Source organism: Brachyistius frenatus, unplaced genomic scaffold, assembly GCF_029030835.1.
Source record: "Brachyistius frenatus isolate BFR_SWC_R1_liver_20210118 unplaced genomic scaffold, ASM2903083v1 Contig_237, whole genome shotgun sequence".
In the NCBI taxonomy this organism is placed as follows: domain Eukaryota; kingdom Metazoa; phylum Chordata; class Actinopteri; family Embiotocidae; genus Brachyistius; species Brachyistius frenatus.
The window spans coordinates 415001-436519 of NW_027210836.1; the positions used below are offsets into that span (position 1 = coordinate 415001).

General features: G+C 47.0%; 3 protein-coding genes across 3 annotated transcripts in view; 1 reads left to right on the forward strand and 2 right to left on the reverse strand.

Moving 5' to 3' along the window:
* Positions 1-7193, forward strand: part of iqgap3 (IQ motif containing GTPase activating protein 3) — a 12072-nt gene extending 4879 nt beyond the window's left edge. The window contains 23 exon segments of the mRNA XM_069720265.1: positions 232-322; positions 403-570; positions 1099-1241; positions 1330-1500; positions 1570-1653; positions 1768-1839; positions 2139-2208; positions 2332-2540; positions 2775-2927; positions 3039-3202; positions 3350-3574; positions 3670-3810; positions 3989-4073; positions 4204-4436; positions 4550-4682; positions 4799-4901; positions 5080-5221; positions 5314-5401; positions 5521-5733; positions 5832-5995; positions 6102-6227; positions 6338-6446; positions 6593-7193. Coding sequence (XP_069576366.1) covers positions 232-322; positions 403-570; positions 1099-1241; positions 1330-1500; positions 1570-1653; positions 1768-1839; positions 2139-2208; positions 2332-2540; positions 2775-2927; positions 3039-3202; positions 3350-3574; positions 3670-3810; positions 3989-4073; positions 4204-4436; positions 4550-4682; positions 4799-4901; positions 5080-5221; positions 5314-5401; positions 5521-5733; positions 5832-5995; positions 6102-6227; positions 6338-6446; positions 6593-6706 — 3201 coding nt within the window. The 3' untranslated portion in view covers positions 6707-7193.
* An 88-nt stretch (positions 7194-7281) lies between these two features.
* Positions 7282-10243, reverse strand: LOC138633803 (membrane-spanning 4-domains subfamily A member 3-like). Its single transcript, XM_069720260.1, has 7 exons — positions 10106-10243; positions 9906-10016; positions 8995-9051; positions 8646-8795; positions 8410-8526; positions 8220-8343; positions 7282-8141 (listed from the first exon to the last, which is right to left on the reverse strand). The coding sequence occupies exons 1-7, from the start codon at positions 10241-10243 to the stop codon at positions 8089-8091; spliced, it is 750 nt and encodes a 249-aa protein (XP_069576361.1). The 3' UTR covers positions 7282-8088.
* A 1114-nt stretch (positions 10244-11357) lies between these two features.
* Positions 11358-18106, reverse strand: LOC138633794 (ankyrin repeat domain-containing protein 34A). The gene is made up of 2 exons (XM_069720246.1): positions 17971-18106; positions 11358-15579 (listed from the first exon to the last, which is right to left on the reverse strand). The coding sequence occupies exon 2, from the start codon at positions 15493-15495 to the stop codon at positions 13906-13908; it is 1590 nt and encodes a 529-aa protein (XP_069576347.1). The 5' UTR covers positions 15496-15579; positions 17971-18106; the 3' UTR covers positions 11358-13905.
* Between the last annotated feature and the right edge of the window lie 3413 nt (positions 18107-21519).

Below are 21519 nucleotides of genomic sequence, written 5' to 3' on the forward strand. Positions count from 1 at the left end.
TACTACACGGGTAACTACACGGGTAACTACACGGGTAACTACACGGGTAACTTACACGGGTAACTACACGGGTAATTACACGGGTAACTACACAGGTGTAACCTGGAATTCAAACAGATGCCAACATCCAACCTGAAACCTGCAGTGACATCGTTGTGACATCCTGCAGAATGGATCCAGGTGTTTTGAGCTTTGAACCTGAAGTCACGTGACCTCCATCTCTCCAATCAGGTCAGCAGAGACCCGGGAGCTGAGCTGTGGTTGGCTGATATCCAGGAGGCCGTGAGGAGGGCCAATCAGCAGAGTCAGAAAGCTCTGAAGTGTGAGGCGATGATTTATTTCTGTCCCTGTCCTGTCAGTGTATTGATTGATGGATTGATGGATCTGTCTGTCTCCCATCAGTGTGTCTGTCAGTCGCAGCAGTGAACCAGGCTGTGAAGGAGAACAGAGTGAAGCAGACTCTCCTGGTTCTGTCTCTGCTTGAAGTGGAGCTGCAGAGAGTTTTATCTGACTGTGCTGCCGACTATCAGAGAGAGCTGAACGCCCTGATGACACATCGGATACACACAGGTAACACACACACACACACACACACACACACACACACACACACACACACACACACACACACACACACACACACACACACACACACACACACACACACACACACACACACACACACACACACAACACACACACACACACACACACACACACACACACACACACACACACACACACAGGTAACACACACACACACACACACAGGTAACACACACACACACACACAGGTAACACACACACACACACACAGGTAACACACACACACACACACACACACACACACACACACACAGGTAACACACACACACACACAGGTAACACACACACACACACAGGTAACACACACACACAGGTAACACACACACACACAGGTAACACACACACACACAGGTAACACACACACACACACAGGTAACACACACACACACACACACAGGTGATCATGGTGTGTAAACGTGTGTGTGTGTGTGTGTGTGTGTGTGTGTGTGTGTGTGTGTGTGTGTGTGTGTGTGTGTGTGTGTGTGTGTTCAGGAGACAACAGGAGTCCGTGGGTTCGACTTCGCCTGCAGGACGGATCCTTTTATTACTTTCACCTGAACAGACTGGAGGGAAGCTGGAAGAAACCCGACGGATTCATCCTCAACAGTGTGTTCATCGACCACCACGACATACAGGTGAGACACACACCTGAGACACACACCTGAGACACACACCTGAGACACACACCTGAGACACACCTGATGTAATGCCTCCCCCGTACAGGAAGTGGTCAGCAGCGTGTCGGCGTCGTACAGTCGCAGCGTCCTCTGGCGGAGCAGCGACGCCCTCGTCGTTCGCCTGCAGGCTTTGTGTCGAGGGTTCCTGGTCAGACGGCAGCTGGAGGCTCGCCGGCGTTACCTGACCGCTCAGACGCCGGCGGTCGTCGTCATCCAGGTGAAGAGCGGCGCTGACAGACACCTGAGCGCAGGTCTCTGTTCATTCTAACGCTGTGTTCTCGTTCAGTCTCACTGGAGGAGGTTCGTCCAGCAGGGGGCGTACAGACGGCGGCTGCAGTTTCTCTACATGAACTGGAGAGCTGTTGTCAAGGTAACCACCGATTAAGACCCGCCCAAACACATCCTAAAGAAGAGTTGGTGCTGATCTTCGACCATTTTTTTTATAATCAGAAGGTTTTTCCGTCGTTAATATTTGTGCGAACAGATCCAGTCGTACGTGAAGATGTGGCTGGCGAGAAGGAAATATCGAGCGCGACTGAGTTTCTTCAGACGTAACGTGAGTCTTGGTGATGTCTAACAGATACGGGACATTTAAACATGTTACCTCAGATCCAGTCTTTATGCCAAACTAGGCTAGCTCTTCCCCACCTTTATGCTAAGCTAGGCTAGCTGTTTTCCCATGTTTCCCACCTTAATGCTACATTTTCCTTCGCTACCATCAATCTGAGATATACAGGAGGATTTACTTTGGTCATTTTTCCAGAACTACAGTTTGAGGTCGGTCTATGTACGACTCTATCAGCCAATCAGAAAACGAGCTGCTGCTATCTCCATGGTTACTGCGTGTGTCCACAGGTGGCGGCTGTCGTAAAGATCCAGGCCTTTTTCAGAGCCAACCGAGCTCGAGACGAGTACAGGATGCTGGGTAAGTTCGTTAATGCGGGAAGACTTAACGAGGCGCTGCCTCTGATTGGTTGGACTGTCGCGTCCCTTAATGACATCATGAGATGGGTTAATAGTGTCTGTTCCTCCTCCTCACCTGTCTCAGTGCACTCGGCGACGCCTCCCCTGTCCGTGGTCAGGAAGTTTGTTCACCTGCTTGACCTGGGGGACGGGGACATCAGGGAGGAGGCGGAGCTTCTACGCTTGAGGGAGGAGGTGGTGAGGAGCATTCGCTTCAACCGGCAGCTGGAGGCCGACCTGGACCTGATGGACCTGAAGATCGGCCTGCTGGTCCGCAACAGAGCCACGCTGCAGGTAAGAGTCTGACCCCGGAGACACAGACTCCCCACCTGATCCTCTGTCTGAGGCTACCTCGTTAAGGTTTCAGGCTACCTCGTTAAGGTTTCAGGCTACCTCGTTAAGGTTTCAGGCTACCTCGTTAAGGTTTCAGGCTACCTCGTTAAGGTTTCAGGCTACCTCGTTAAGGTTTCAGGCTACCTCGTTAAGGTTTCAGGCTACCTCGTTAAGGTTTGCGTCCCCTCTGAACAGGAAGTGGTGTCTCACTGTAAGAAACTGACCAAGAAGAACAAGGAGCAGCTGTCGGACATGATGGACGTGGAGAGAAGTAAAGGACTGAAGGCCCTGAGCCGAGAGAGGAGGGACAGACTGGAGGCCTACCAACACCTGTTCTACCTGCTGCAGGTGAGACACACACACACACACACACACACACACACACACACACACACACACACACACACACACACACACACACACACACACCTGTTGTACCACCGTGTGTGTGTGTTTCAGACGCAGCCTCTGTATCTGGCCCAGCTGATCTTCCTGATGCCTCAGAGTCGCTCCACCTCCTTCATGGAGATGTTGGTGTTCAGTCTGTTCAACTACGGCTCCGACCGCCGCGAAGCCTTCCTGCTGCTGCAGCTGTTCACCGAGGCGCTCCGATACGAGATCAGGTACGACGTCACCTGTCCACGTGCTGATGATGTCACTGAGCGCTGATGATGTCACTGACCACCTGTGTGTGTGTGTGTGTGTGTGTGTGTGTGTGTGTGTGTGTGTGTGTGTGTGTGTGTGTGTGTGTGTGCTGATGATGATGTCAGACTGAAGGTGGAGCAGCCTCAGGACGTGGTCACGGGGAACCCCACCATCATCAAGATGCTGGTCAACTTTTACCGCCATGCTCGCGGTCAGAACGCCCTGCGGGAGGCGCTGGGTCCGGCTCTGCAGGACGTCCTGCTGGACCGGACCCTCAGTATCAGGACCGACCCGTTGGACGTCTACAAGACCTGGATCAACCAGACCGAGACCCAGACCGGACACAAGAGGTCGCAACAGAAACCATGAAACATGTTCAGATGTAGATCTCTGAGGGACTTACCTGTCTGTCTCACCTGTCTGTCTCACATGTCTGTCCCTGCAGCTCTCTGCCCTATGAGGTTTCTCCTGAAGTCGCTCTGTCTCACCCAGAAGTTCAGAGACGCATCGACATCGCCATCATCAACCTGAAGAACCTGACGGATCGAGTCCTCAAAGCCATCACCTCCAACCTGCACAAACTACCGTAGGTCTCCACCCGTTTACAAACTACCGTTTGTCTCCACCCGTTTACAAACTACCGTTTGTCTCCACCTGCTGATCGTACATCATAATATTCCTGTTTCATTTATTGTTTGATAAATTGATTGATTGATTGATTGTTTGTTTGTTTGATATATTGATTGTTTGTTTGTTTGTTGTAGTTACGGTTTACGTTACACCGCTAAGGTGCTCAGAGATGCTCTGAAGACGAAGTTTCCTGAAGCCAGCGAGGACGACCTGTACAAGGTGAACCGGAGGGGGCGGGGCTAACGACCACTTCAGGGTTTTGTTTGTCTTTGTTGTTGTTTATATTTATGTTTAAGAGGCACAGAGCTCAGTTTACTGACGCCGCTTCGCTCCCCGTGTGTCCCCGCAGATCGTCGGGAACCTGGTCTACTACCGCTACATGAACCCGGCCATCGTGGCGCCGGACGGCTTCGACGTGGTGGACCGCTCGGCCGGCTCCGCCCTGCAGCCCGAGCAGCGCCACATCCTGGGCTCCATCGCCCGCATGCTGCAGCACGGCGCCGCCAACAAACACTTCCACGGCGACGGGTACCACGTCCGAGCCCTGAACCAGTACATCAGCCAGACGCACAGCCAGTTCAGGTCCGGTTCACACGACCTCTGACCGGGACAAAATGTGTCCATCATTCACTAATTAAAAGATAAAAATGAATCGCAGGTTCCGCTGACTGTTCTCCGTGTTCTGTGTTCGTCAGGAGGTTCCTGCTGTCGGTCTGTGACGTCCCAGAACCGGAGGACCGGTTCAGTATGGACCAGTACTCCGAGCTGCTGATTGTCAACAGACCCGTCGTCTACATCTCTGTCAGCGAGCTGCTCAACACGCACAAGGTCAGGAAACGCTGCCACAACCACAACCTGGTCCTGGTCCTGGTCCTGGTCCTGGACCACAACCTGGACCTGGACATCTGGACCTTCAGTCTCACTGTCTCTTTGTGTCTCTGCAGCTGTTGTTGGAGCATCAGGAGGTTTTGTGTCCGGATCCCTCTGACGCCCTCAAACTGATCCTGAAGGACCTCGGACCGGTTCCCACCCTGCAGGAGCTCATCGGTACTACAACTGATACTGCAGCTAATACCACTGAACTAATACTACAATTATTACAATTAATACTACTGTTATTAATCCTCAGACTACTGTACTATATTGTTACTACAACTAATACTACTGCTGCTACGGTAGTACTTGTACTGTTACTACGTCACTCCGTGTGTTCTCGGTCCTTCAGGAGAGTCTTCGTCAGCTGATCCAGGATCAGAGTCCGCCAGGTCTCAGATCAGTAAGACGGAGGTTTCTCTGACTCTCACCAACAAGTTCGACATTTTCAATGACTCCGACGACAAACCCGACGCCAGAGGACTGCTGCTCAGGTAGCTTAGCATGTTAGCTTTTAGCATGTTAGCTTCTTCCGTTCAAGTCTCTTATTCAAACAGGTTTTAACCATTTTAAAATGTTTTCTCAGCACCAAGCAGCTGATCATCGATGTCATCAGGACGCAGTCAGGTGACTCTCTGAGTGACATCCTGAGAACAACAACCTCGCGTGACCAGGTAACACACACACACACACACACACACACACACACACACACACACACAGTTGTTAGGTGTTGTGACTATAAGATGTATTCATGTTTATAACTTTGTGCGATCGGACTCTCTTCAAACAGGAAGTGTGCCACGATTGGCTGATACAGCGTCGGGCCCTGCAGGACGCTCGGACACCTGAGAAGATGAAGAGGAACCAGTCGCTGGTTGCCAACGGCAACCTGAGTCTGGAGGAGAAGAAGAGGAAGATCCTGAGGAGCCTTCGTCGTCTGGAGGGACTCGGTGTCCTGAAACCGCCTCGGACGGAGAACCAGATCCTGCAGATGGTCGCCAAGGTGACACAGCGCGGTTCTTATTCCGTCGGTCGTGTCTGCAGCTCTAAACGTCCCCGATGGATGATAAACCCTAATAATGGAGGTGTTTCTCCTTCCAGGACATCCGTCAGCAGCGTGTGCACCGTCAGCGGCGGGGGGCGGAGCTTCTGAAGCTCCGTCAGACTCTCAGCAGCCTGCAGGAGAAGAGCAGCTTCCACAGCGAGCAGGTGGACTACTACCGGCATTACATCACTTCCTGTCTGGACAACCTGACCGCCAAGAGGTGAGGACCGAGTCCTTTAACGTAACCCTCAGACGGACATTTAAACATGAGACGACACGTTCGACATCGTGAGGTTTAAAACTCCTGTGATTGGTTTGTGTTGCAGTAAATCGACCAATAAGAAGGCAGCGGACAGCAAAGGGAAGAAGAAGCTTCCTGCTCTGAGCTACAGCGCCGCCCGGCTGCAGGAGAAAGGAGTTCTGCTGGAGATCGAAGACCTGCCGACCACACAGTGAGAACATACAACACATGAACACGGAACCGGCTCAGTGAGAACATACAACATACCATGTGTTCGTATTTTGATCTTTACGTACAATAAAACATAATTTTCTGTTTCAGGTTTAAGAACGTCATCTTTGACATCGTTCCTGGACCGGAGAGAGGAAGCTTCAACGTCAAGGCTCGATTCCTCGGGGTGGAGATGGAGGAGTTCCTGCTCAAATACCAGGTACAGAACCGGGTCAGACCGGGCCAGATACCAGGTCAAGTGTCAGGATTTGTAGTCAGTTTAACCCTGTTTATGGTACCTTTTTATCTTCTCAGTTAACTGGTATTGATCTTGTTGTCATGGTTACCTACTTGTGTGTGTTGCAGGACCTGCTGCAGCTGCAGTACGAGGGCGTGGCGGTGATGAAGATGTTCGATAAGGCAAAAGTCAACGTCAACCTGCTCATCTTCCTCCTCAACAAGAAGTTCTTCAAGAAATGAACCAAGTGATGCATCCTGTTCACCACTTTAATATCTCCCAATTTACTACACAGTGATACATCCTCTTCCACCCCTATCTCTGATAGTAATCAGTCAATACAATAAGCTTGACAGTTTTGTTTGTTACATGTTTGACACAAAAAAACGATTACATTTTAATGAAAAGACAGTAAAGATAAATAGATCATTATATTTAATATTATATCTTAACATACAGAGTGAACCATCCTTACACTCCTATCTCTGAATCTCACTATGCCTACTTTATATACAACTATATTCTTAACAGAGTGGAACATCTGTTCTCACTTGTATCTGTTTTGATATCACATTCCCTAATATGTTCCTGTATGACAACATACAACAGAGTGAGGCATCCTCCTAAAGTCCTATCTGTGTCTGACTCTAAAAGTGTAGACTTCATACACTCCTATTTTTATATCAGTACAATTTAATCAGAGTGGGACATCTTTACTACACGTATATTGTTATATCTGTTTTTTAATCCCACTACATGATCTATGTTTATATATTACATCTTTCTCTCTCCTATCTCTGCATGGTGATTTAAAAAGTGTGGGCGTGTCCTTCAATCCTGTATTTATAATCAGAATTTAAACAGAGTGGGACATCTGTCTGTGCAAGAACAGTTTTTATGCGCTACAGTATTTGTTTTGTGGATCTCACCATTACAGTGCAGAGTGACACATCATCTCTTTATTCATATCAGTATCTCACTCATCTTTCTTACACTCCTATCTTTGTCTCTGCCTCACTGCCTCTCGGCGAGTGAGACGTGAAGAGTGAGATGTCACAAAAACTACAAACTAACAAAGAATTCAACAAACTACAAAAACACAACTTTTACTTTAAAGGCATTAAATCAGATCTGATAAATTATGGCACTAACAGGACTCCATAGAAACTCGGTGGGCGGGGTTTTGGTGAGCGTGGACAAATTTCATTGGTCACTTTTTTTTCAACCAGAATCCGACCAATGATGATCTGCAGAGTTCTGATACCGGATCAATAACAGCTGATCAATAACTGTAAATATTTCCTGTCACTTCCTGTTTGTTCTTCTGTTTTCTTTATTGATGTCTGAAGGGAAACTTTTCAATAATGAACATTTAAACAGATTTTTACTGAATAAACACGTAAATGTTTTCAGGTGTTGTTTCTGACTCAAATGTTTGTGACGGTTCTGAGCAGCCGGTTCTGGTTTGGATAAAACATTTTGGAGTGGATTTGGATCATCAAGCTTTTAATGCTCCTAACAAACCGGTTTAAATGTTCTAAATTCAAAGTAGATTCTGGTGTTTTAAGCACAAATTTATCGTTTTACATACAAATCTGTTGATTTTTATCACTTCAGTACTTCTTCAGTGTGACGTGGTCAGATTCTGTTGCTGTCGTTCTCTTGAGGCTTCACGGTCTGGAAAACAAACGCACCCGTCAGGTTGTTATTCAGACTGTTGTTGTTGTTGTTGTTTACAGACTCATGACCTCCTACCTTCAAAACACATCCCGTACTCGTACTGCAGGTCCCCTGAGATGGGTGGGAGTTCATACATGGGCGGGGCCTCTTGTGTCTCTAAGGCAGGTATGACCGATTGATTGGTCACGACGATGGGTTGCTATGGAAACGAGAGAGTGAGGTTTGAGGTAGACTGGTGGACTGAGGTGGACTGAGGTGGACTCACCTGGTCTGTTGGCTGACCGGAAGCTTTGCAGCCATTTGCAAGGACGACACAGTTGGAGACCGTGAACTCCAGGACGGAGAAAACAGCCAGAACGCTCGAGATTCCTCCGGAATGAACCTGGAAGGAGAAAATGAAGTTCAGTTTTTCCCGTTTTATCATCTATAATTTATGTTGAAAAGGGTAACAGAGACCTCTGAGGAGATCCTCTGGTGAAAGATGGAACCAGAATCTCTTACCAAACAGTCGTTATTGGGAGTTGACCAATAGTATGAGATCCCGTAGTAATTATTGGCAGTGAAAAAATGGATAGTATCCACAACGTAGATGGTGCTGGCAACAGCTGAAGAAACTGCAGCAACAATGTTGAAGCCCAGAGCTGTGTTCACCTGCAGGGGGCAGAAACATGTCAGCACACCTGGAACACCTGGACACCACCTCAAAGGTAAAGCAACTCCTCTGTTCCCAAAGTCTGATTAAATGAGATGTTTTCCTGAAGCTCTGGACGACATGTCCGTTTGTTTTTTTCTGTCCCTGAGCTGCAGGTGCTTTGTTTTTTTAAGTTTAAAGTGGTGAAGGTCGACTGACCTGACTGCGTTTCAACGACCTCCCCGCCGCCACCGTCAGAGATCCGGCTGTGATATACTGCAGGAAACCAGAAACAGACCGTCAGCTGGGCACGAGGTGGTCGGGCCTGTGTTCACCTCACCTGAACTCACAGGTAACACTTCCTTCGCCTGCTTGCATCATGTGTGGTTTACAACCCCCCCCCAAAAAAAAAAAAAAAAAAAAAGTTGCGACGGCCTGTATAATGTAAATAAACACAGTGGAATGATTTGCAAATCACATAAACTCATATTTAATTGAAAATAGACCAAACACACATTTTATTGTTTAATGAAAAATATCTTCTTATTTTGATTTTGATGGCAGCAACACGTTTAATAAAAGTTGTGACAGGGTGAATAAAAGATGGAAAAGTTGTGTAACGCTAGAAAAAAAAACACCTGTTGGAACATCTGACTACTAATGAGGTTACCATGGCAACAGATCAGTAACATGATTGGGTATAAAAGATGATTTCAGAGAGGCAGAGTCTCTCAGCAGTGAAGATGGGGAGAGGTTCACCACTCTGAAAGACTGTGTTGGAAAATAGTTCAACAATCTCAGAATAATGTTCCTCAACGTAAAACTACAAAGAATTAGTGGATTTCATCGTCTACGGTTCATAAGATCATTAAAAGATTCAGAGAATCTGGAGAAATCTCTGAACACAAGGGACAAGGCTGGAAACCAATATTGGATGGTGGTGATCTTCGGGCCCTCAGGCAGCACTGCATTAAAAACACACTATTCTGGAGTGGAAATCACTGCATGGGCTCAGGAACACTTAAATTAGAGGTGAATTAAAAATCCGTTAACATGATTTGTAAATCATTGTTTTTGTTTACAACTTACACGGCGTCCAACTTTCATGAAAAGTGTCTCAGCAGACTCACACTCAGAGCTCCCCAGATGAAGATGCCGCTGTGAATCCCCAGAGAAAACTCGAATGAAACCATGGTGAGCTCGACCAGGACGACCGTCAGGCCGACGAGGATCTGCACCGTCTGCGGGGACAGCAGGTAACAGCTGACGGGAAATACACCACCTCACACAAACAAGTCCTGGCCGTAACAGAGGATGCTGCGTCTCTTACCCCGAGCGCCTCCGGTCGTCCGCGCATGAACCGGTGTTTCTCCGGACTGAGTGGGTTCTGAGGTGCAGCAGCAGCCTGAGGGGCCGTGATCACATGGGTGACCACGAACACGCCGCCTGCAGACGAAGATGCTGACATGGCTGAGGTGAAGTGAGACAAGCTGCTGCGAGCCGCCGCCTTATATCTGAGCTCCTAGTTAATCAGTGTGTGTGTGTGTGGGGGGGGGGGGTCTCAACTCGGATTGGCACAAAGGGACTTTGTGCGAAGAAGGAAATTCAGACCAGAAAAATAAAGCTAACTTCGTTCTTTCATTAATTTACAGCTTCCTTCCTGGATCAAACTTAGTTAAACAGTAAAGATGTCACTTCATTACATTTCATTTCGCTGACACTTTATCAAAGTGACTTACAACACTGATGGTTCACCATCAGGAGCAACTCAGGGTTCAGTGTCTTGCTCAGGGACACTTAGACAGGAGAAACTGGGGATTGAACCACCAACCTTCTGATTAGTGTATAACCCACTCTACCGTCTGAGCCACAGCCTCCCCTTCAGTAAACAGTTTCATAAAATCCTCACAAAAAAAAAAATCCCCTTTTTCACAGCGGGACAGTTTATCTGACCTGAGGTCAGTTTGATGTTTAAACTTCCTTCAGAAAACACTTTGAATTGTTTAACTCCAGAAAACAGGACGACTCCGTAAACGGCAGAAACAGATGAAAGAATCGTGATCTTAAGATCGGAATAATTAACGCAAATTCAAACATATCTCTGCAATATTTGCAGCAGCTTGTAATTTTGCTAAATTTCCGATTTTTCTGCTAAAAATATTACAGCGTAAAGTCGCCTTTCAAAATATAAATGACTATTATCATCAGCGAGGCTCCACCCCCTTCTCCTCTCACCATCAAAACAAACTGCAGCAACAGGAAGTGACGGGGTTTGTTGGTAATGTGGTTTTATGATGAATGATTTGCTGATTCCAGCAGTTTTAGTGCAAAAAAACTGACTTTAAACTTTGCAGATTACGTCACAAAACAACATTCTTGATCGCAACAATCAAAAAACCTCTGAAATCCTGGCAGGACTGATTTACACATTTAAAATGATATGAAGAACATTAAATAAGTTGTTGAATAAGCGTTCATGTTGAGTGGGGGGATGTGACGATGAGATTGAGATGAGGTCACAGCCAGTGATGAAGATGATGATAATGATGATGATGATGAAGACGACACTCGGAGGCTTCGCAGTGATTTTACAACTCGTTTATTAATAATAATATTTCTGATTTTTAAACTCCTGACATCTCAGAATTACAACCAGAGGATCCGTTTTATCTCCGAACAGACACTCCCTTCACCCGTCCTTCAGCGCCCCCTCGTAGTGAACCAGGCGATCGACATTACAGTACAACCTGTATTGCACAGATGCATGTTTACAGTATTTACAGTCTCAGCAGTTTTGGTTCAAATCGTCCGCACGACTTCTTTGGAATTTCAGAAAACAATAAACCAACGTTTCATTTAACTTTTTTTTTTTTATCTCAACACAAATCAGATGGAAACGTCCCGTCGGTGCTCTGAACACCGTCAAAGTACAGAAACACGGTTCAGGACTGAACTGGTAAATGAAGACCGTCAGGGGATTTTCACAGAAATACCAACTATTATATTGACTAGTAGATAATTACAGTACGTACAGCGCAGTAGGTAGTTTCACACTTCTTCAACAGGAGCTTATAAACAAATAAAAAAAGAAAATATGTCGGCTTCTTTAATGATGAGTTAAGTTTTCAGTTCCGCCAGTAAAAGTCTGCAGCAGGAGGTTCGTGAGGAGAGAAACGGAAACGACCTCGGTGCAAATTGTGCATCTGTAAACATGGAACATCATTTCTTTTTTTAAAGTTCCATCGGTTTCTCGCTGAATGATTGAAGAGTTCAGCAGGAAGGAAATCTAAAGAGTCTCCGGTGGTTCTTCCATCAGAGAGGAGGTGGGAAAGAGAGGAGCGCTGCACCGACGAGGTTCAGCGCAAAACAACATCACTGAGTTCCTCACGTTAACGTGACCGGTGGTAACGAGCACATTTGTGATGTCACCATGGAAACCTGAAACTGGAGCAGAGAAACATCAGATTTTTGGGTCAAACTTTTTGGGGAACAAAAAATCTTCAATGTGTCCGCGTACAGCTAAGTTCCTGTTCCTGAGCCCATGCAGTGATTTCCACTGAGTCAAACTCTGTAAATAATCAACAGAGACCCTTGAAATGCTTCAGAAAGTCTACGGCGATGAAACGACGAGCCGGTCGAGGTGTTCTGATGACATCATTTCAGATAATATTTCAAGAGGGGGCGGAGCTTCACTGTCCGAAACCGAAGAAGGCGTGTCAGGTCAGGAGACACCAGGTGGGTTGGGTTTTCTTTGACATTGTGTCACCGTGAATTCGTCCCCCAGAGTCAGACTGTCAACACTGAGTTCCAGTGGGACCTTCTGAGTCTGTTCTGGTTTGGACTTCTTTTCTGTTTGTAGTCTTTGTATGATTGTTGGCCCCACCCCCTGATTAGTTTCAGCTGTCCCTCGTTGTCCTTCCCTCCTTGCGGTTTGTTTCAGTTTCCTGTCTGTTACTGCGTCTTTGGCAACAGAGTTCTTTAAAAACAGACATGGTTCTGTGTTGGAAATCACTGCATGGGCTAAGGAACACTGTTGAAGATTTTTTTTTTTGTTCCCCAAAATCTGATGTTTCTCTGCTCCAGTTTCAGGTCCATGGCTGAAATCACAGATGTGCACATTAACGTGAGGAACTCAGTGATGATGTTGATGAAGAGACGACACTGAATACTTCCTCCTGAAGGTCGTTGCTTCCTGCTGCTTCGTGGAGAAGTTTGGGAACTCCTTGATCGACCTTCATACGGTAAATTAAAGTATGTGCATCTCGTGTGTGAGGAGTTACTTCACCCTCCTGTTTCCTGCAGTCAGAGCCTCATTCATTTCACCCCCAAACAATGTAATTGATAGACAAAACTGGCTCTCTGATTGGTTGAAAGGTGTAGAAAATCTGCCCTTATTGTCAGCACTGAAAGGACAGTGTGAATTATTTGATTGTCAGCTGCCTGCAGCCGGTCTGAAAACCAAACAAAACTGACTGCTTTCATTTTTTTAAATAAAGAAAAATGTAGGATTTAGTCTAACAATCCTGCAGCTTTCAGCCACATTTCATGACTTTTATGTACCAAAGTTTGAACTCTCGTTTGCTTCAGGTGATTTGTTTGACTTGTGTTTGTTTGTTTAGTTTGTGATTTAATTTAGTTTGGGCATGCGTCGACGGCAGTTTGTCAAAGACGGCGTCAGAGATACCGAAAAGGTTCCCTTATGTACAAGGTGCTTAGTTGTTGTGTTTAACCCGAAGAGATGTATTCAAGTCTTTATTCTTTTCACCACAAGTACCTTTTGGTGCCTAAACGTAAAGCACCTTCTGCGGCTCTATAAATCTATGACATTTGGACGCCCTGGTAACGAGAACTCTGAGTCGCCTCTGAAAAATCGACAAAACACGTGGCCAGAAGACACCAGTGTGAAATGCGCGAGTTTCTGATCGTTTCCGATTTTTTTTTACTTCCTGCGAGTTGGCATGAACCTTCGCTCGGTTTAAGGAAGTCCTCGTCGGTGCAGCTCTCCTTCGAGACCACAACGTGGTTTTAATGCGAGTTCGTCAGTGAGGATCTGACGGAGAAGCTTTTACAGTAAACCACCACCCGAAGAAGTCTCTACCCATCATGCTTTGCTCGCTAGCCTCCCTGTCATCAATCCCCGTTGGACTCGATGACCTTCTCGGCGAGGATCTCCTGGAAGGTGGAGAGCTGCTTCATCTGCTCCGTCTGCATCGAGTGTCTCCTCATCAGCTTCTTCTTCATCTTGAAGTCGGGACCCCGTTTGGGCGACGCCGGCGCCACAGGGACCAGGATCTTGTGTCCGGCGTGGACAGGGGAGGTGGGTTTACCGTTGGCTCGGATGTCGGGGATGGGTCTCTGGGGGTTGATGTTGAGCGGAGGCAGGAAGCCAGGCCTCGTGTGGGAGATGTGGTCCAGCAGCAGGGTCCCGGAGCCCCGGCGCTCCAGGAGCCCCGGGGGCCGCCGGCGCATCATCATGGGTGACACCGAGTTGGGGATGTTCTCCAGAGACTCCCTGGATGAACTGGTGAGGAGGCACAGGGGGGAGGCGTTGTATCTCCGCCGCTCCACGGACACCCGACCGGAGTCCGGCGATCCTGGGATGGACTCCGGGCAGAGGTGGGTGTCCGACTCGTAGTGCTCCATCCGGGTCAGTTTGGGGTGAGCCAGGGCTCGGGCTGCTACCGCCCCGGGTCCTCCGGCATTCTCCTGGGACTCCGGCGCCGTGTTCCTGCGGTACAGGATCTGGTGCTGCTGGACTTTGTCGGCCCAGGACGGACCAGACAGAGCCGCGCAGTCCTCAGAGCAGGACCGGTCGATGAGTTTGGGGGAACAGGGGTCGTGGGTCTCGATGCTGTGTCGCCGTGACAACAGAGGTCTGACCGGTTCCGCGATGGATAGGCCGTTAATCTCGGCGATCGTCCTGCTCAGGCAGCCGCTGCCCTCCTCCTCCAGACCTCCGTCCACCCGGTCCTGGGGAACCCCGCTCAGCACCGAGGGCGCCACCAGGCCCCACGGCTCCGAGTTCAGCCGCTTCAGCAGCTTGCGAGGCGGCGGTCTCTTCTCGCCCGGAGGCCGAGCGGAAGGCAAAGGTAGCGCAGAGGTGAGCGCGAAGCTGAAGATCCCCTCCTCGTTTCCTGCAGGTGAGGCGGTGCCGATCTCCACCTCGGAGGGCGACATGCAGTCCGGAGACAGCTTGTCCACGATACCCGGCGACGGCGGGGAGTTGAGGTACTGTTTGGTCTTCTTGGTGCCCGATGGAGACGTGTCTGTCGTGATGATGATCACCTCCTTGCCTTTGGCCTTGCAGGCATCCAGCAGGACCTGCAGCGTGTCGCGGTCTCCCTTGTTGATGGCGTGGACGAGGGCGGAGGAGCCGGAGTAGTCTTTGAGGCTCGGGTCCGCTCCGTTCTCCAGCAGCAGCGACACCACCTCCTTCCCCGTCTGCTCGGCGCAGGCGTGCATCAGCGCCGTGCGGCCGCTCTTGTCGGGGATGTTGGGGTCGGCTCCTTTCTCCAGCAGGTACCTCACCATCCTCTGCCGGGTCTGCGGGTCGTCGTAGCTCGCTAAGCAGGCGGCGGAGATGGGCGTCTCTCCGCGCTCGTTGCCCTCGTTGATGTAGGCGCCGCCCTCCAGCAGCAGGCGGGTCAGCCTCAGCTTCCCCTGGAAGACGGCTTTGAGGAGGGCGTTCCCCTCTGTCTGCAGGGGTCCTCCATCTCCCATGATCCCTCGCCTCTCCTCAGACCTCCTGCCCGCTGGAAGCTCGCTCAACGCTGACCGGCCATCCTCCGCGAGAAGTCACATGACCTGCGGGGGGGGATACATGGAGGTGAGTCCAACTGGACAAGCTAACAGACTGGGGAGCCAATCATGATGGAACAGAGAGAAATGCTGGCGTATGATTGGTTTTGATGCTCAAAGAGGACCAATGGGAGCCTCAAATATAAAAAAAATAATCATCACAAGTAAAGTCATGCATTTAAAATCCTTCTTACACACAAGTATTATCAGCAAAATGTACTTCAAGTGTACAAAGTACTCGTTAAGCATAAAAACAGACTTTGACGTTCACACAAAGGACCCTTTAGACCGTTAACTGATAACTTATCAGCGGACTGTTCAGGACCGTGAGGATGATGCAGGTCGTAACGTTACTGCAGCACGTTCACTGGTTCTGTTTTCTGTCCTGTGATCTCTGTTCTGTTTGTAACCCAAATAATTTTATTTATAGTTAAAATATTTATACTTGATGTTTGATTGCAGTGAGAAATTTGCCCTCAAAACTACCCTCATATTGATCCTGTGTGTTCACAGGTTTAACAGGATGAACGCACCAACGTCCTGTAATTACCATGTGTGGCCACAGAGGGCGCTGATGCTCAGCATGAATTACATAGACTCACTTTAATTTAACTCTAAACCACGTCGTGAGATGTAACTGTTTAATTTTAGTCCCCACATATGTGACTAAGTCCATTATAACCAAAAGTATATGAACACGTGGTTTGTTTGCTTCATGTGAAATAAAATCACTAAAATCTGAACTTTAATCTGAGCAGGTTTACGTCAGTGTAATGTGGAGATAGAAACCTTCAACACATCCAGCCCAAAGTCTAGAGGGTCAGAAGTAAGTGGACACATCTGCTAAATCTTTGTTGAACATTTTCTCTGATGTGTTCAGAATAAAACACGCGGCGCCGTCCACATACTCATGATCAGGACAGCACGTCCCTGCAGGACGGATGCAGGTGTAATTATCACCTGTCGTTATCCTGCTGGATGACGGCAGAGACACTCAGTGAGAGCCGACATACGGACACGCAGCTGCACTTTGGACCTGTTTGCGTCAGAATAAACCGACGAACAGATCAAACAGAACAAAAAAGCAGCCGAGGATTCAAAACTGCATCACGTGGCAAAAAAACAGATTTATTTTACTGCATGTTTCTGCTGCTGGTCGGTTGAGCTGCTTGATTTCCTGCAGTTTGGAGTTTTAAACTGGAAAAACTTGATGATGAACAAATCAGAACTTCAACGCAGGTTTGATTTCCACAGACAGAAAATATAGTGGCTCATTTTCTTTTTCTTTTTCTAGTTCATCAACAATAAGAGCAGGATATATCTGCAGGAGACTTTGTGACCACAACCCAACCTGTAGTTTACAGGAAATATCAGCTGATTTCAGGAGGAAAGTTTGCAGGAAATTACTTGAAAAATACAGAAGATGTGAGATAAAATGGTGCAGAAATACGTTTACGTGACAGTTACTTAAAGAATGAAGTGGTTTATAAAGTATTAACACTTCATACGATCACTGTAACGGGTTTTAAAAACGAGGGCTTTTATTTTGAAATCTTTACATCCAGCTAGCTGTGGGAGGATTAAAGAACCGTTAATGTTTGTTGTTGATGAAAAAGACAAAAAAAAAAACTAAATTAGAGGAGGGGGGGGTCACTGTCATAGTCCATCCATGTATTTAGCTGTTGATCATGTTGTACAGTTTTGAACCTGTGATGAAGTATTTGTACACTGCAGTACTGCAGTACTTCTCCCAGACCAGAGCAAACTAATAATCTATAAAACATTATTGATCATCGATCAATCGATTGATTCTACTAGTTTTAGAGTGAAACCCGGTTCAGTCACGTGTCTCTGCAGTCACCTGTCACACAGGTGGAGCCTCTGCTCGTGATGATGATGATGAAGGTGGAGAGTGTGGAGGAATGCGGTTCTCCGAGATTTACCGTTTCGACGTCACTCCGCCGCTCTGACGCACTCATTTCTATATTTACACACCGGCTGCGAAGTTAACGGCAGCGGCGCGTGCGTGATCTGACCAGCACACACACACACACACACACACACACACACACACACACACACACACACACACACACACACATATACATACATATATATATATATATATATATATATATATATATACATATATACACTCAGGATCAGATAAGCGGTGTGTTTCTGCTGCATCATCATCATCAACATCTGGGAACTGAACAGCAGTAACACACACCGGGAGGAGCCGTTAAAACCGGCTGAGGATGAAGATGGAGGGATGAAGGAGTGAGCGGAGTCGCTGCAGTGATGGAGCTGCAGATGAAGATGATGATGATGGAGGAGGAAGAAGAAGAAGAAACGACCTGCCGGTTGTTGTGTTGTTTTTTTTCTTTGTCTTACCGCCGAGCTGAAGAAGCAGCATCCTCCTCTTCCTCAGTTGACCGACCGCTGCTGTCCGTTACCGACCGACGGTTACCGACTGTTTACTGACGGACCGACGGAGCCGCTGCAGCGACACTCCTCCTCCCGTCCCTCCTCCTCCTCCTCCTCCTCAGTCTGAGCCGCTGCGAGCAGATTCACGGCCGACGGAGGAGCCCCCTCCCCCCCCCCCTCCCCGCGTTAAATCCTAAATGTGATTTTAGAACATTTAAATCCAGTCAGAATTAAACTAAATATCAATAAAATATCAATTAATATTGTTAAATAGTGTTGAACAGACTGACACATTAGTCTCATATAAACAAACCTTTCAAGTCCTGATATGAAAATGGTTGAACTGATCAGACCTCCTTTAATGGACTTTTAGTGTGTAGTTTGTTGTTCGGAGTTGATAGAAAAGTGAAGCCACTGCAGAAGTGTAATTACCCCTGACGACCACTAGGGGCTCCAATAGACTCCCATTAAAAAAGCATCAAGTTTCCTCCTGAAACACAAAGTCAGTAAATGTTTCCCACAAGTCATCCTGGAGTCATTAGGACTCTAACACCGGTATATTTTTGGGGGTGTGGCTGGTTTGATTGACAGGTTAGTGGTGCAGTCAGGGTTCTACAATAGGTGGGTGGGGTATAGTTAGTCAGATCCACCGCTGGCTCCTTCCCCCAACTCGTACAAATATGGACATTATGGATATTTATATATGGATATTTTCTAATGAATGAGGGATTATTTTCAGATGGACCTCCAGAAAACTAAGAAGAAGGAGTGACTTTAGCTAACAACACCGAGATAACTGATGGACACATTTTATTCACTTTGGATTTGATGAGAGAAGTTGAATGGGAGTCTATGGAGCCGGAGGCTTTTTGGAGCCGACCTCTAGTGGCACTCGCTGGTATTGCAGCTGAAGACACTTCTGGATCGGAACCATTTTACAGACCTGAAGCTACGAACTCTTTTATATAAAGTCTGTCTGTGGAACACATCAGATTAATCCACCATGTCACCTGCCTCAGGTTTAGTCAATTAAAACGATCATCTCGTGTTGTCATGGCGACCACATTTTCCTGAAAGTGACGACTCAGTGAAAACTCATTGAACGCTGTCACGTCATAGGTCACGTGAAGGCGTGTAATTTCACATGTTGATAACGTCATGCCTGTAAACCGCATGTGTCTGTGCGTCACAGGTGGGAGGTTGTTTACACGTGACAGCTCACACATGACACACGACATATCTGAACATCACATGTTTATACACCATGTGACTTTATCACATGTGAAATGCACCACAACAAACACATGATTAACATGTGTCCACATGTGCAGATTTTATATTATTACTGTTATTATTATTATCAGTGGTTGAACTGCTGATGACAAAAATAAAATACTGCAGGACACACACACACACACACACACACACACACACACACACACACACACACACACACACACACACACACACACACACACACACACACACACACACACACACACGCTCACTCTCACACACAGACTGTTAGACTGTTGCTATTATGGAAACACAGTTTCTATGGTAACTGATGTGCTGAATTCCTGCAGAAGCGTTCCCACGGTGACACACGGCTTTTTACCTCATTAAAACACACACACACACACACACACACACACACACACACACACACACACACACACACACACACACACACACACACACACACACACACACACACACACACACACACACACACACACACACTCTGACAGGATGATGGAGGTTGTTTTGCAGATGTCGTAGAAATTGTTTGACCTGCAGGAAAACACAATGACTGTAGTACTACCAGCTTCTAGTTCCATAAGTTATTATTACACAAGTTTTTAAATGTGGAGCCGAGATGGATGATGGATGGATGGATGGATGGATGGATGGATGGATGGATGGATGCATGGATGGATGGATGGATGGATGGATGGATGGACGGATGGATGGATGGATGATGGATGGATGGATGATGAATGATGGATGGATGATGGATGGATGGATGGATGGATGGATGGATGGATGGATGGATGGATGGATGGATGGATGATGAATGATGGATGATGGATGATGGATGATGGATGGATGGATGGATGGATGGATGGATGGATGGATGGATGGATGGATGGATGGATGGATGGATGGATGGATGGATGGATGGATGGATGGATGGATGATGGATGGATGGATGATGGATGATGGATGATAGATGGATGGATGATTGATGATGGATGGATGATGGATGGATGGACAGACGGATGGCTGGATGGACGGATGGAGGTTTGAATTGTTAGATAGATGTTAAACAGAACCGACGACATTGAATTGAATATAAGTATAGAACTAGTTACCCGTCTGTTTGTTGTCAGGTTGTTGTCAAGTTGTTGTCAGATTGTTGTCAAGTTGTTGTCAGGTTGTTATCAGGTTGTTGTCAGGTTGTTGTCAAGTTGTTGTCAGGTTGTTGTCAGATTGCTGTCAAGTTGTTGTCAGGTTGTTGTCAGATTGTTGTCAGGTTGTTGTCATGTTGTTGTCAGATTGTTGTCAGGTTATTGTCAGGTTGTTGTCAAGTTGTTGTCAGGTTGTTGTCAGATTGTTGTCAGATTGTTGTCAGGTTGTTATCAGGTTGTTGTCAGATTGTTGTCAAGTTGTTGTCGGATTGTTGTCAAGTTGTTGTCAGATTGTTGTCAAGTTGTTGTCAGGTTGTTATCAGGTTGTTGTCAGATTGTTGTCAAGTTGTTGTCAGATTGTTGTCAAGTTATTGTCAGGTTGCTATTAGGTTGTTGTCAGGTTGTTGTCAGATTGTTGTCAGATTGTTGTCAGGTTGTTGTCAGATTGTTGTCAGGTTGTTGTCAGGTTGTTATCAGGTTGTTGTCAGGTTGTTATCAGGTTGTTGTCAGATTGTTGTCAGGTTGTTGTCAGATTGTTGTCATGTTGTTGTCAGATTGTTGTCAGGTTATTGTCAGGTTGTTGTCAAGTTGTTGTCAGGTTGTTATCAGGTTGTTGTCAGGTTGTTGTCAGATTGTTGTCAAGTTGTTGTCGGATTGTTGTCAGATTGTTGTCAAGTTGTTGTCAGGTTGTTATCAGGTTGTTGTCAGATTGTTGTCAAGTTGTTGTCAGGTTGTTGTCAGATTGTTGTCAAGTTGTTGTCAGGTTGTTATCAGGTTGTTGTCAGGTTGTTGTCAGGTTGTTGTCAGATTGTTGTCAGGTTGTTGTCAGGTTGTTGTCAGGTTGTTGTCAGGTTGTTGTCAGGTTGTTGTCATGTTGTTGTCAGATTGTTATCAGGTTGTTGTCAGGTTGTTGTCAGATTGTTGTCAGATTGTTGTCAGGTTGTTGTCAGATTGTTATCAGGTTGTTGTCATGTTGTTGTCAGATTGTTATCAGGTTGTTGTCAGGTTGTTGTCAGATTGTTGTCAGATTGTTGTCAGGTTGTTGTCAGATTGTTGTCAGGTTGTTGTAATGTTGTTGTCAGATTGTTGTCAGGTTGTTGTCAGA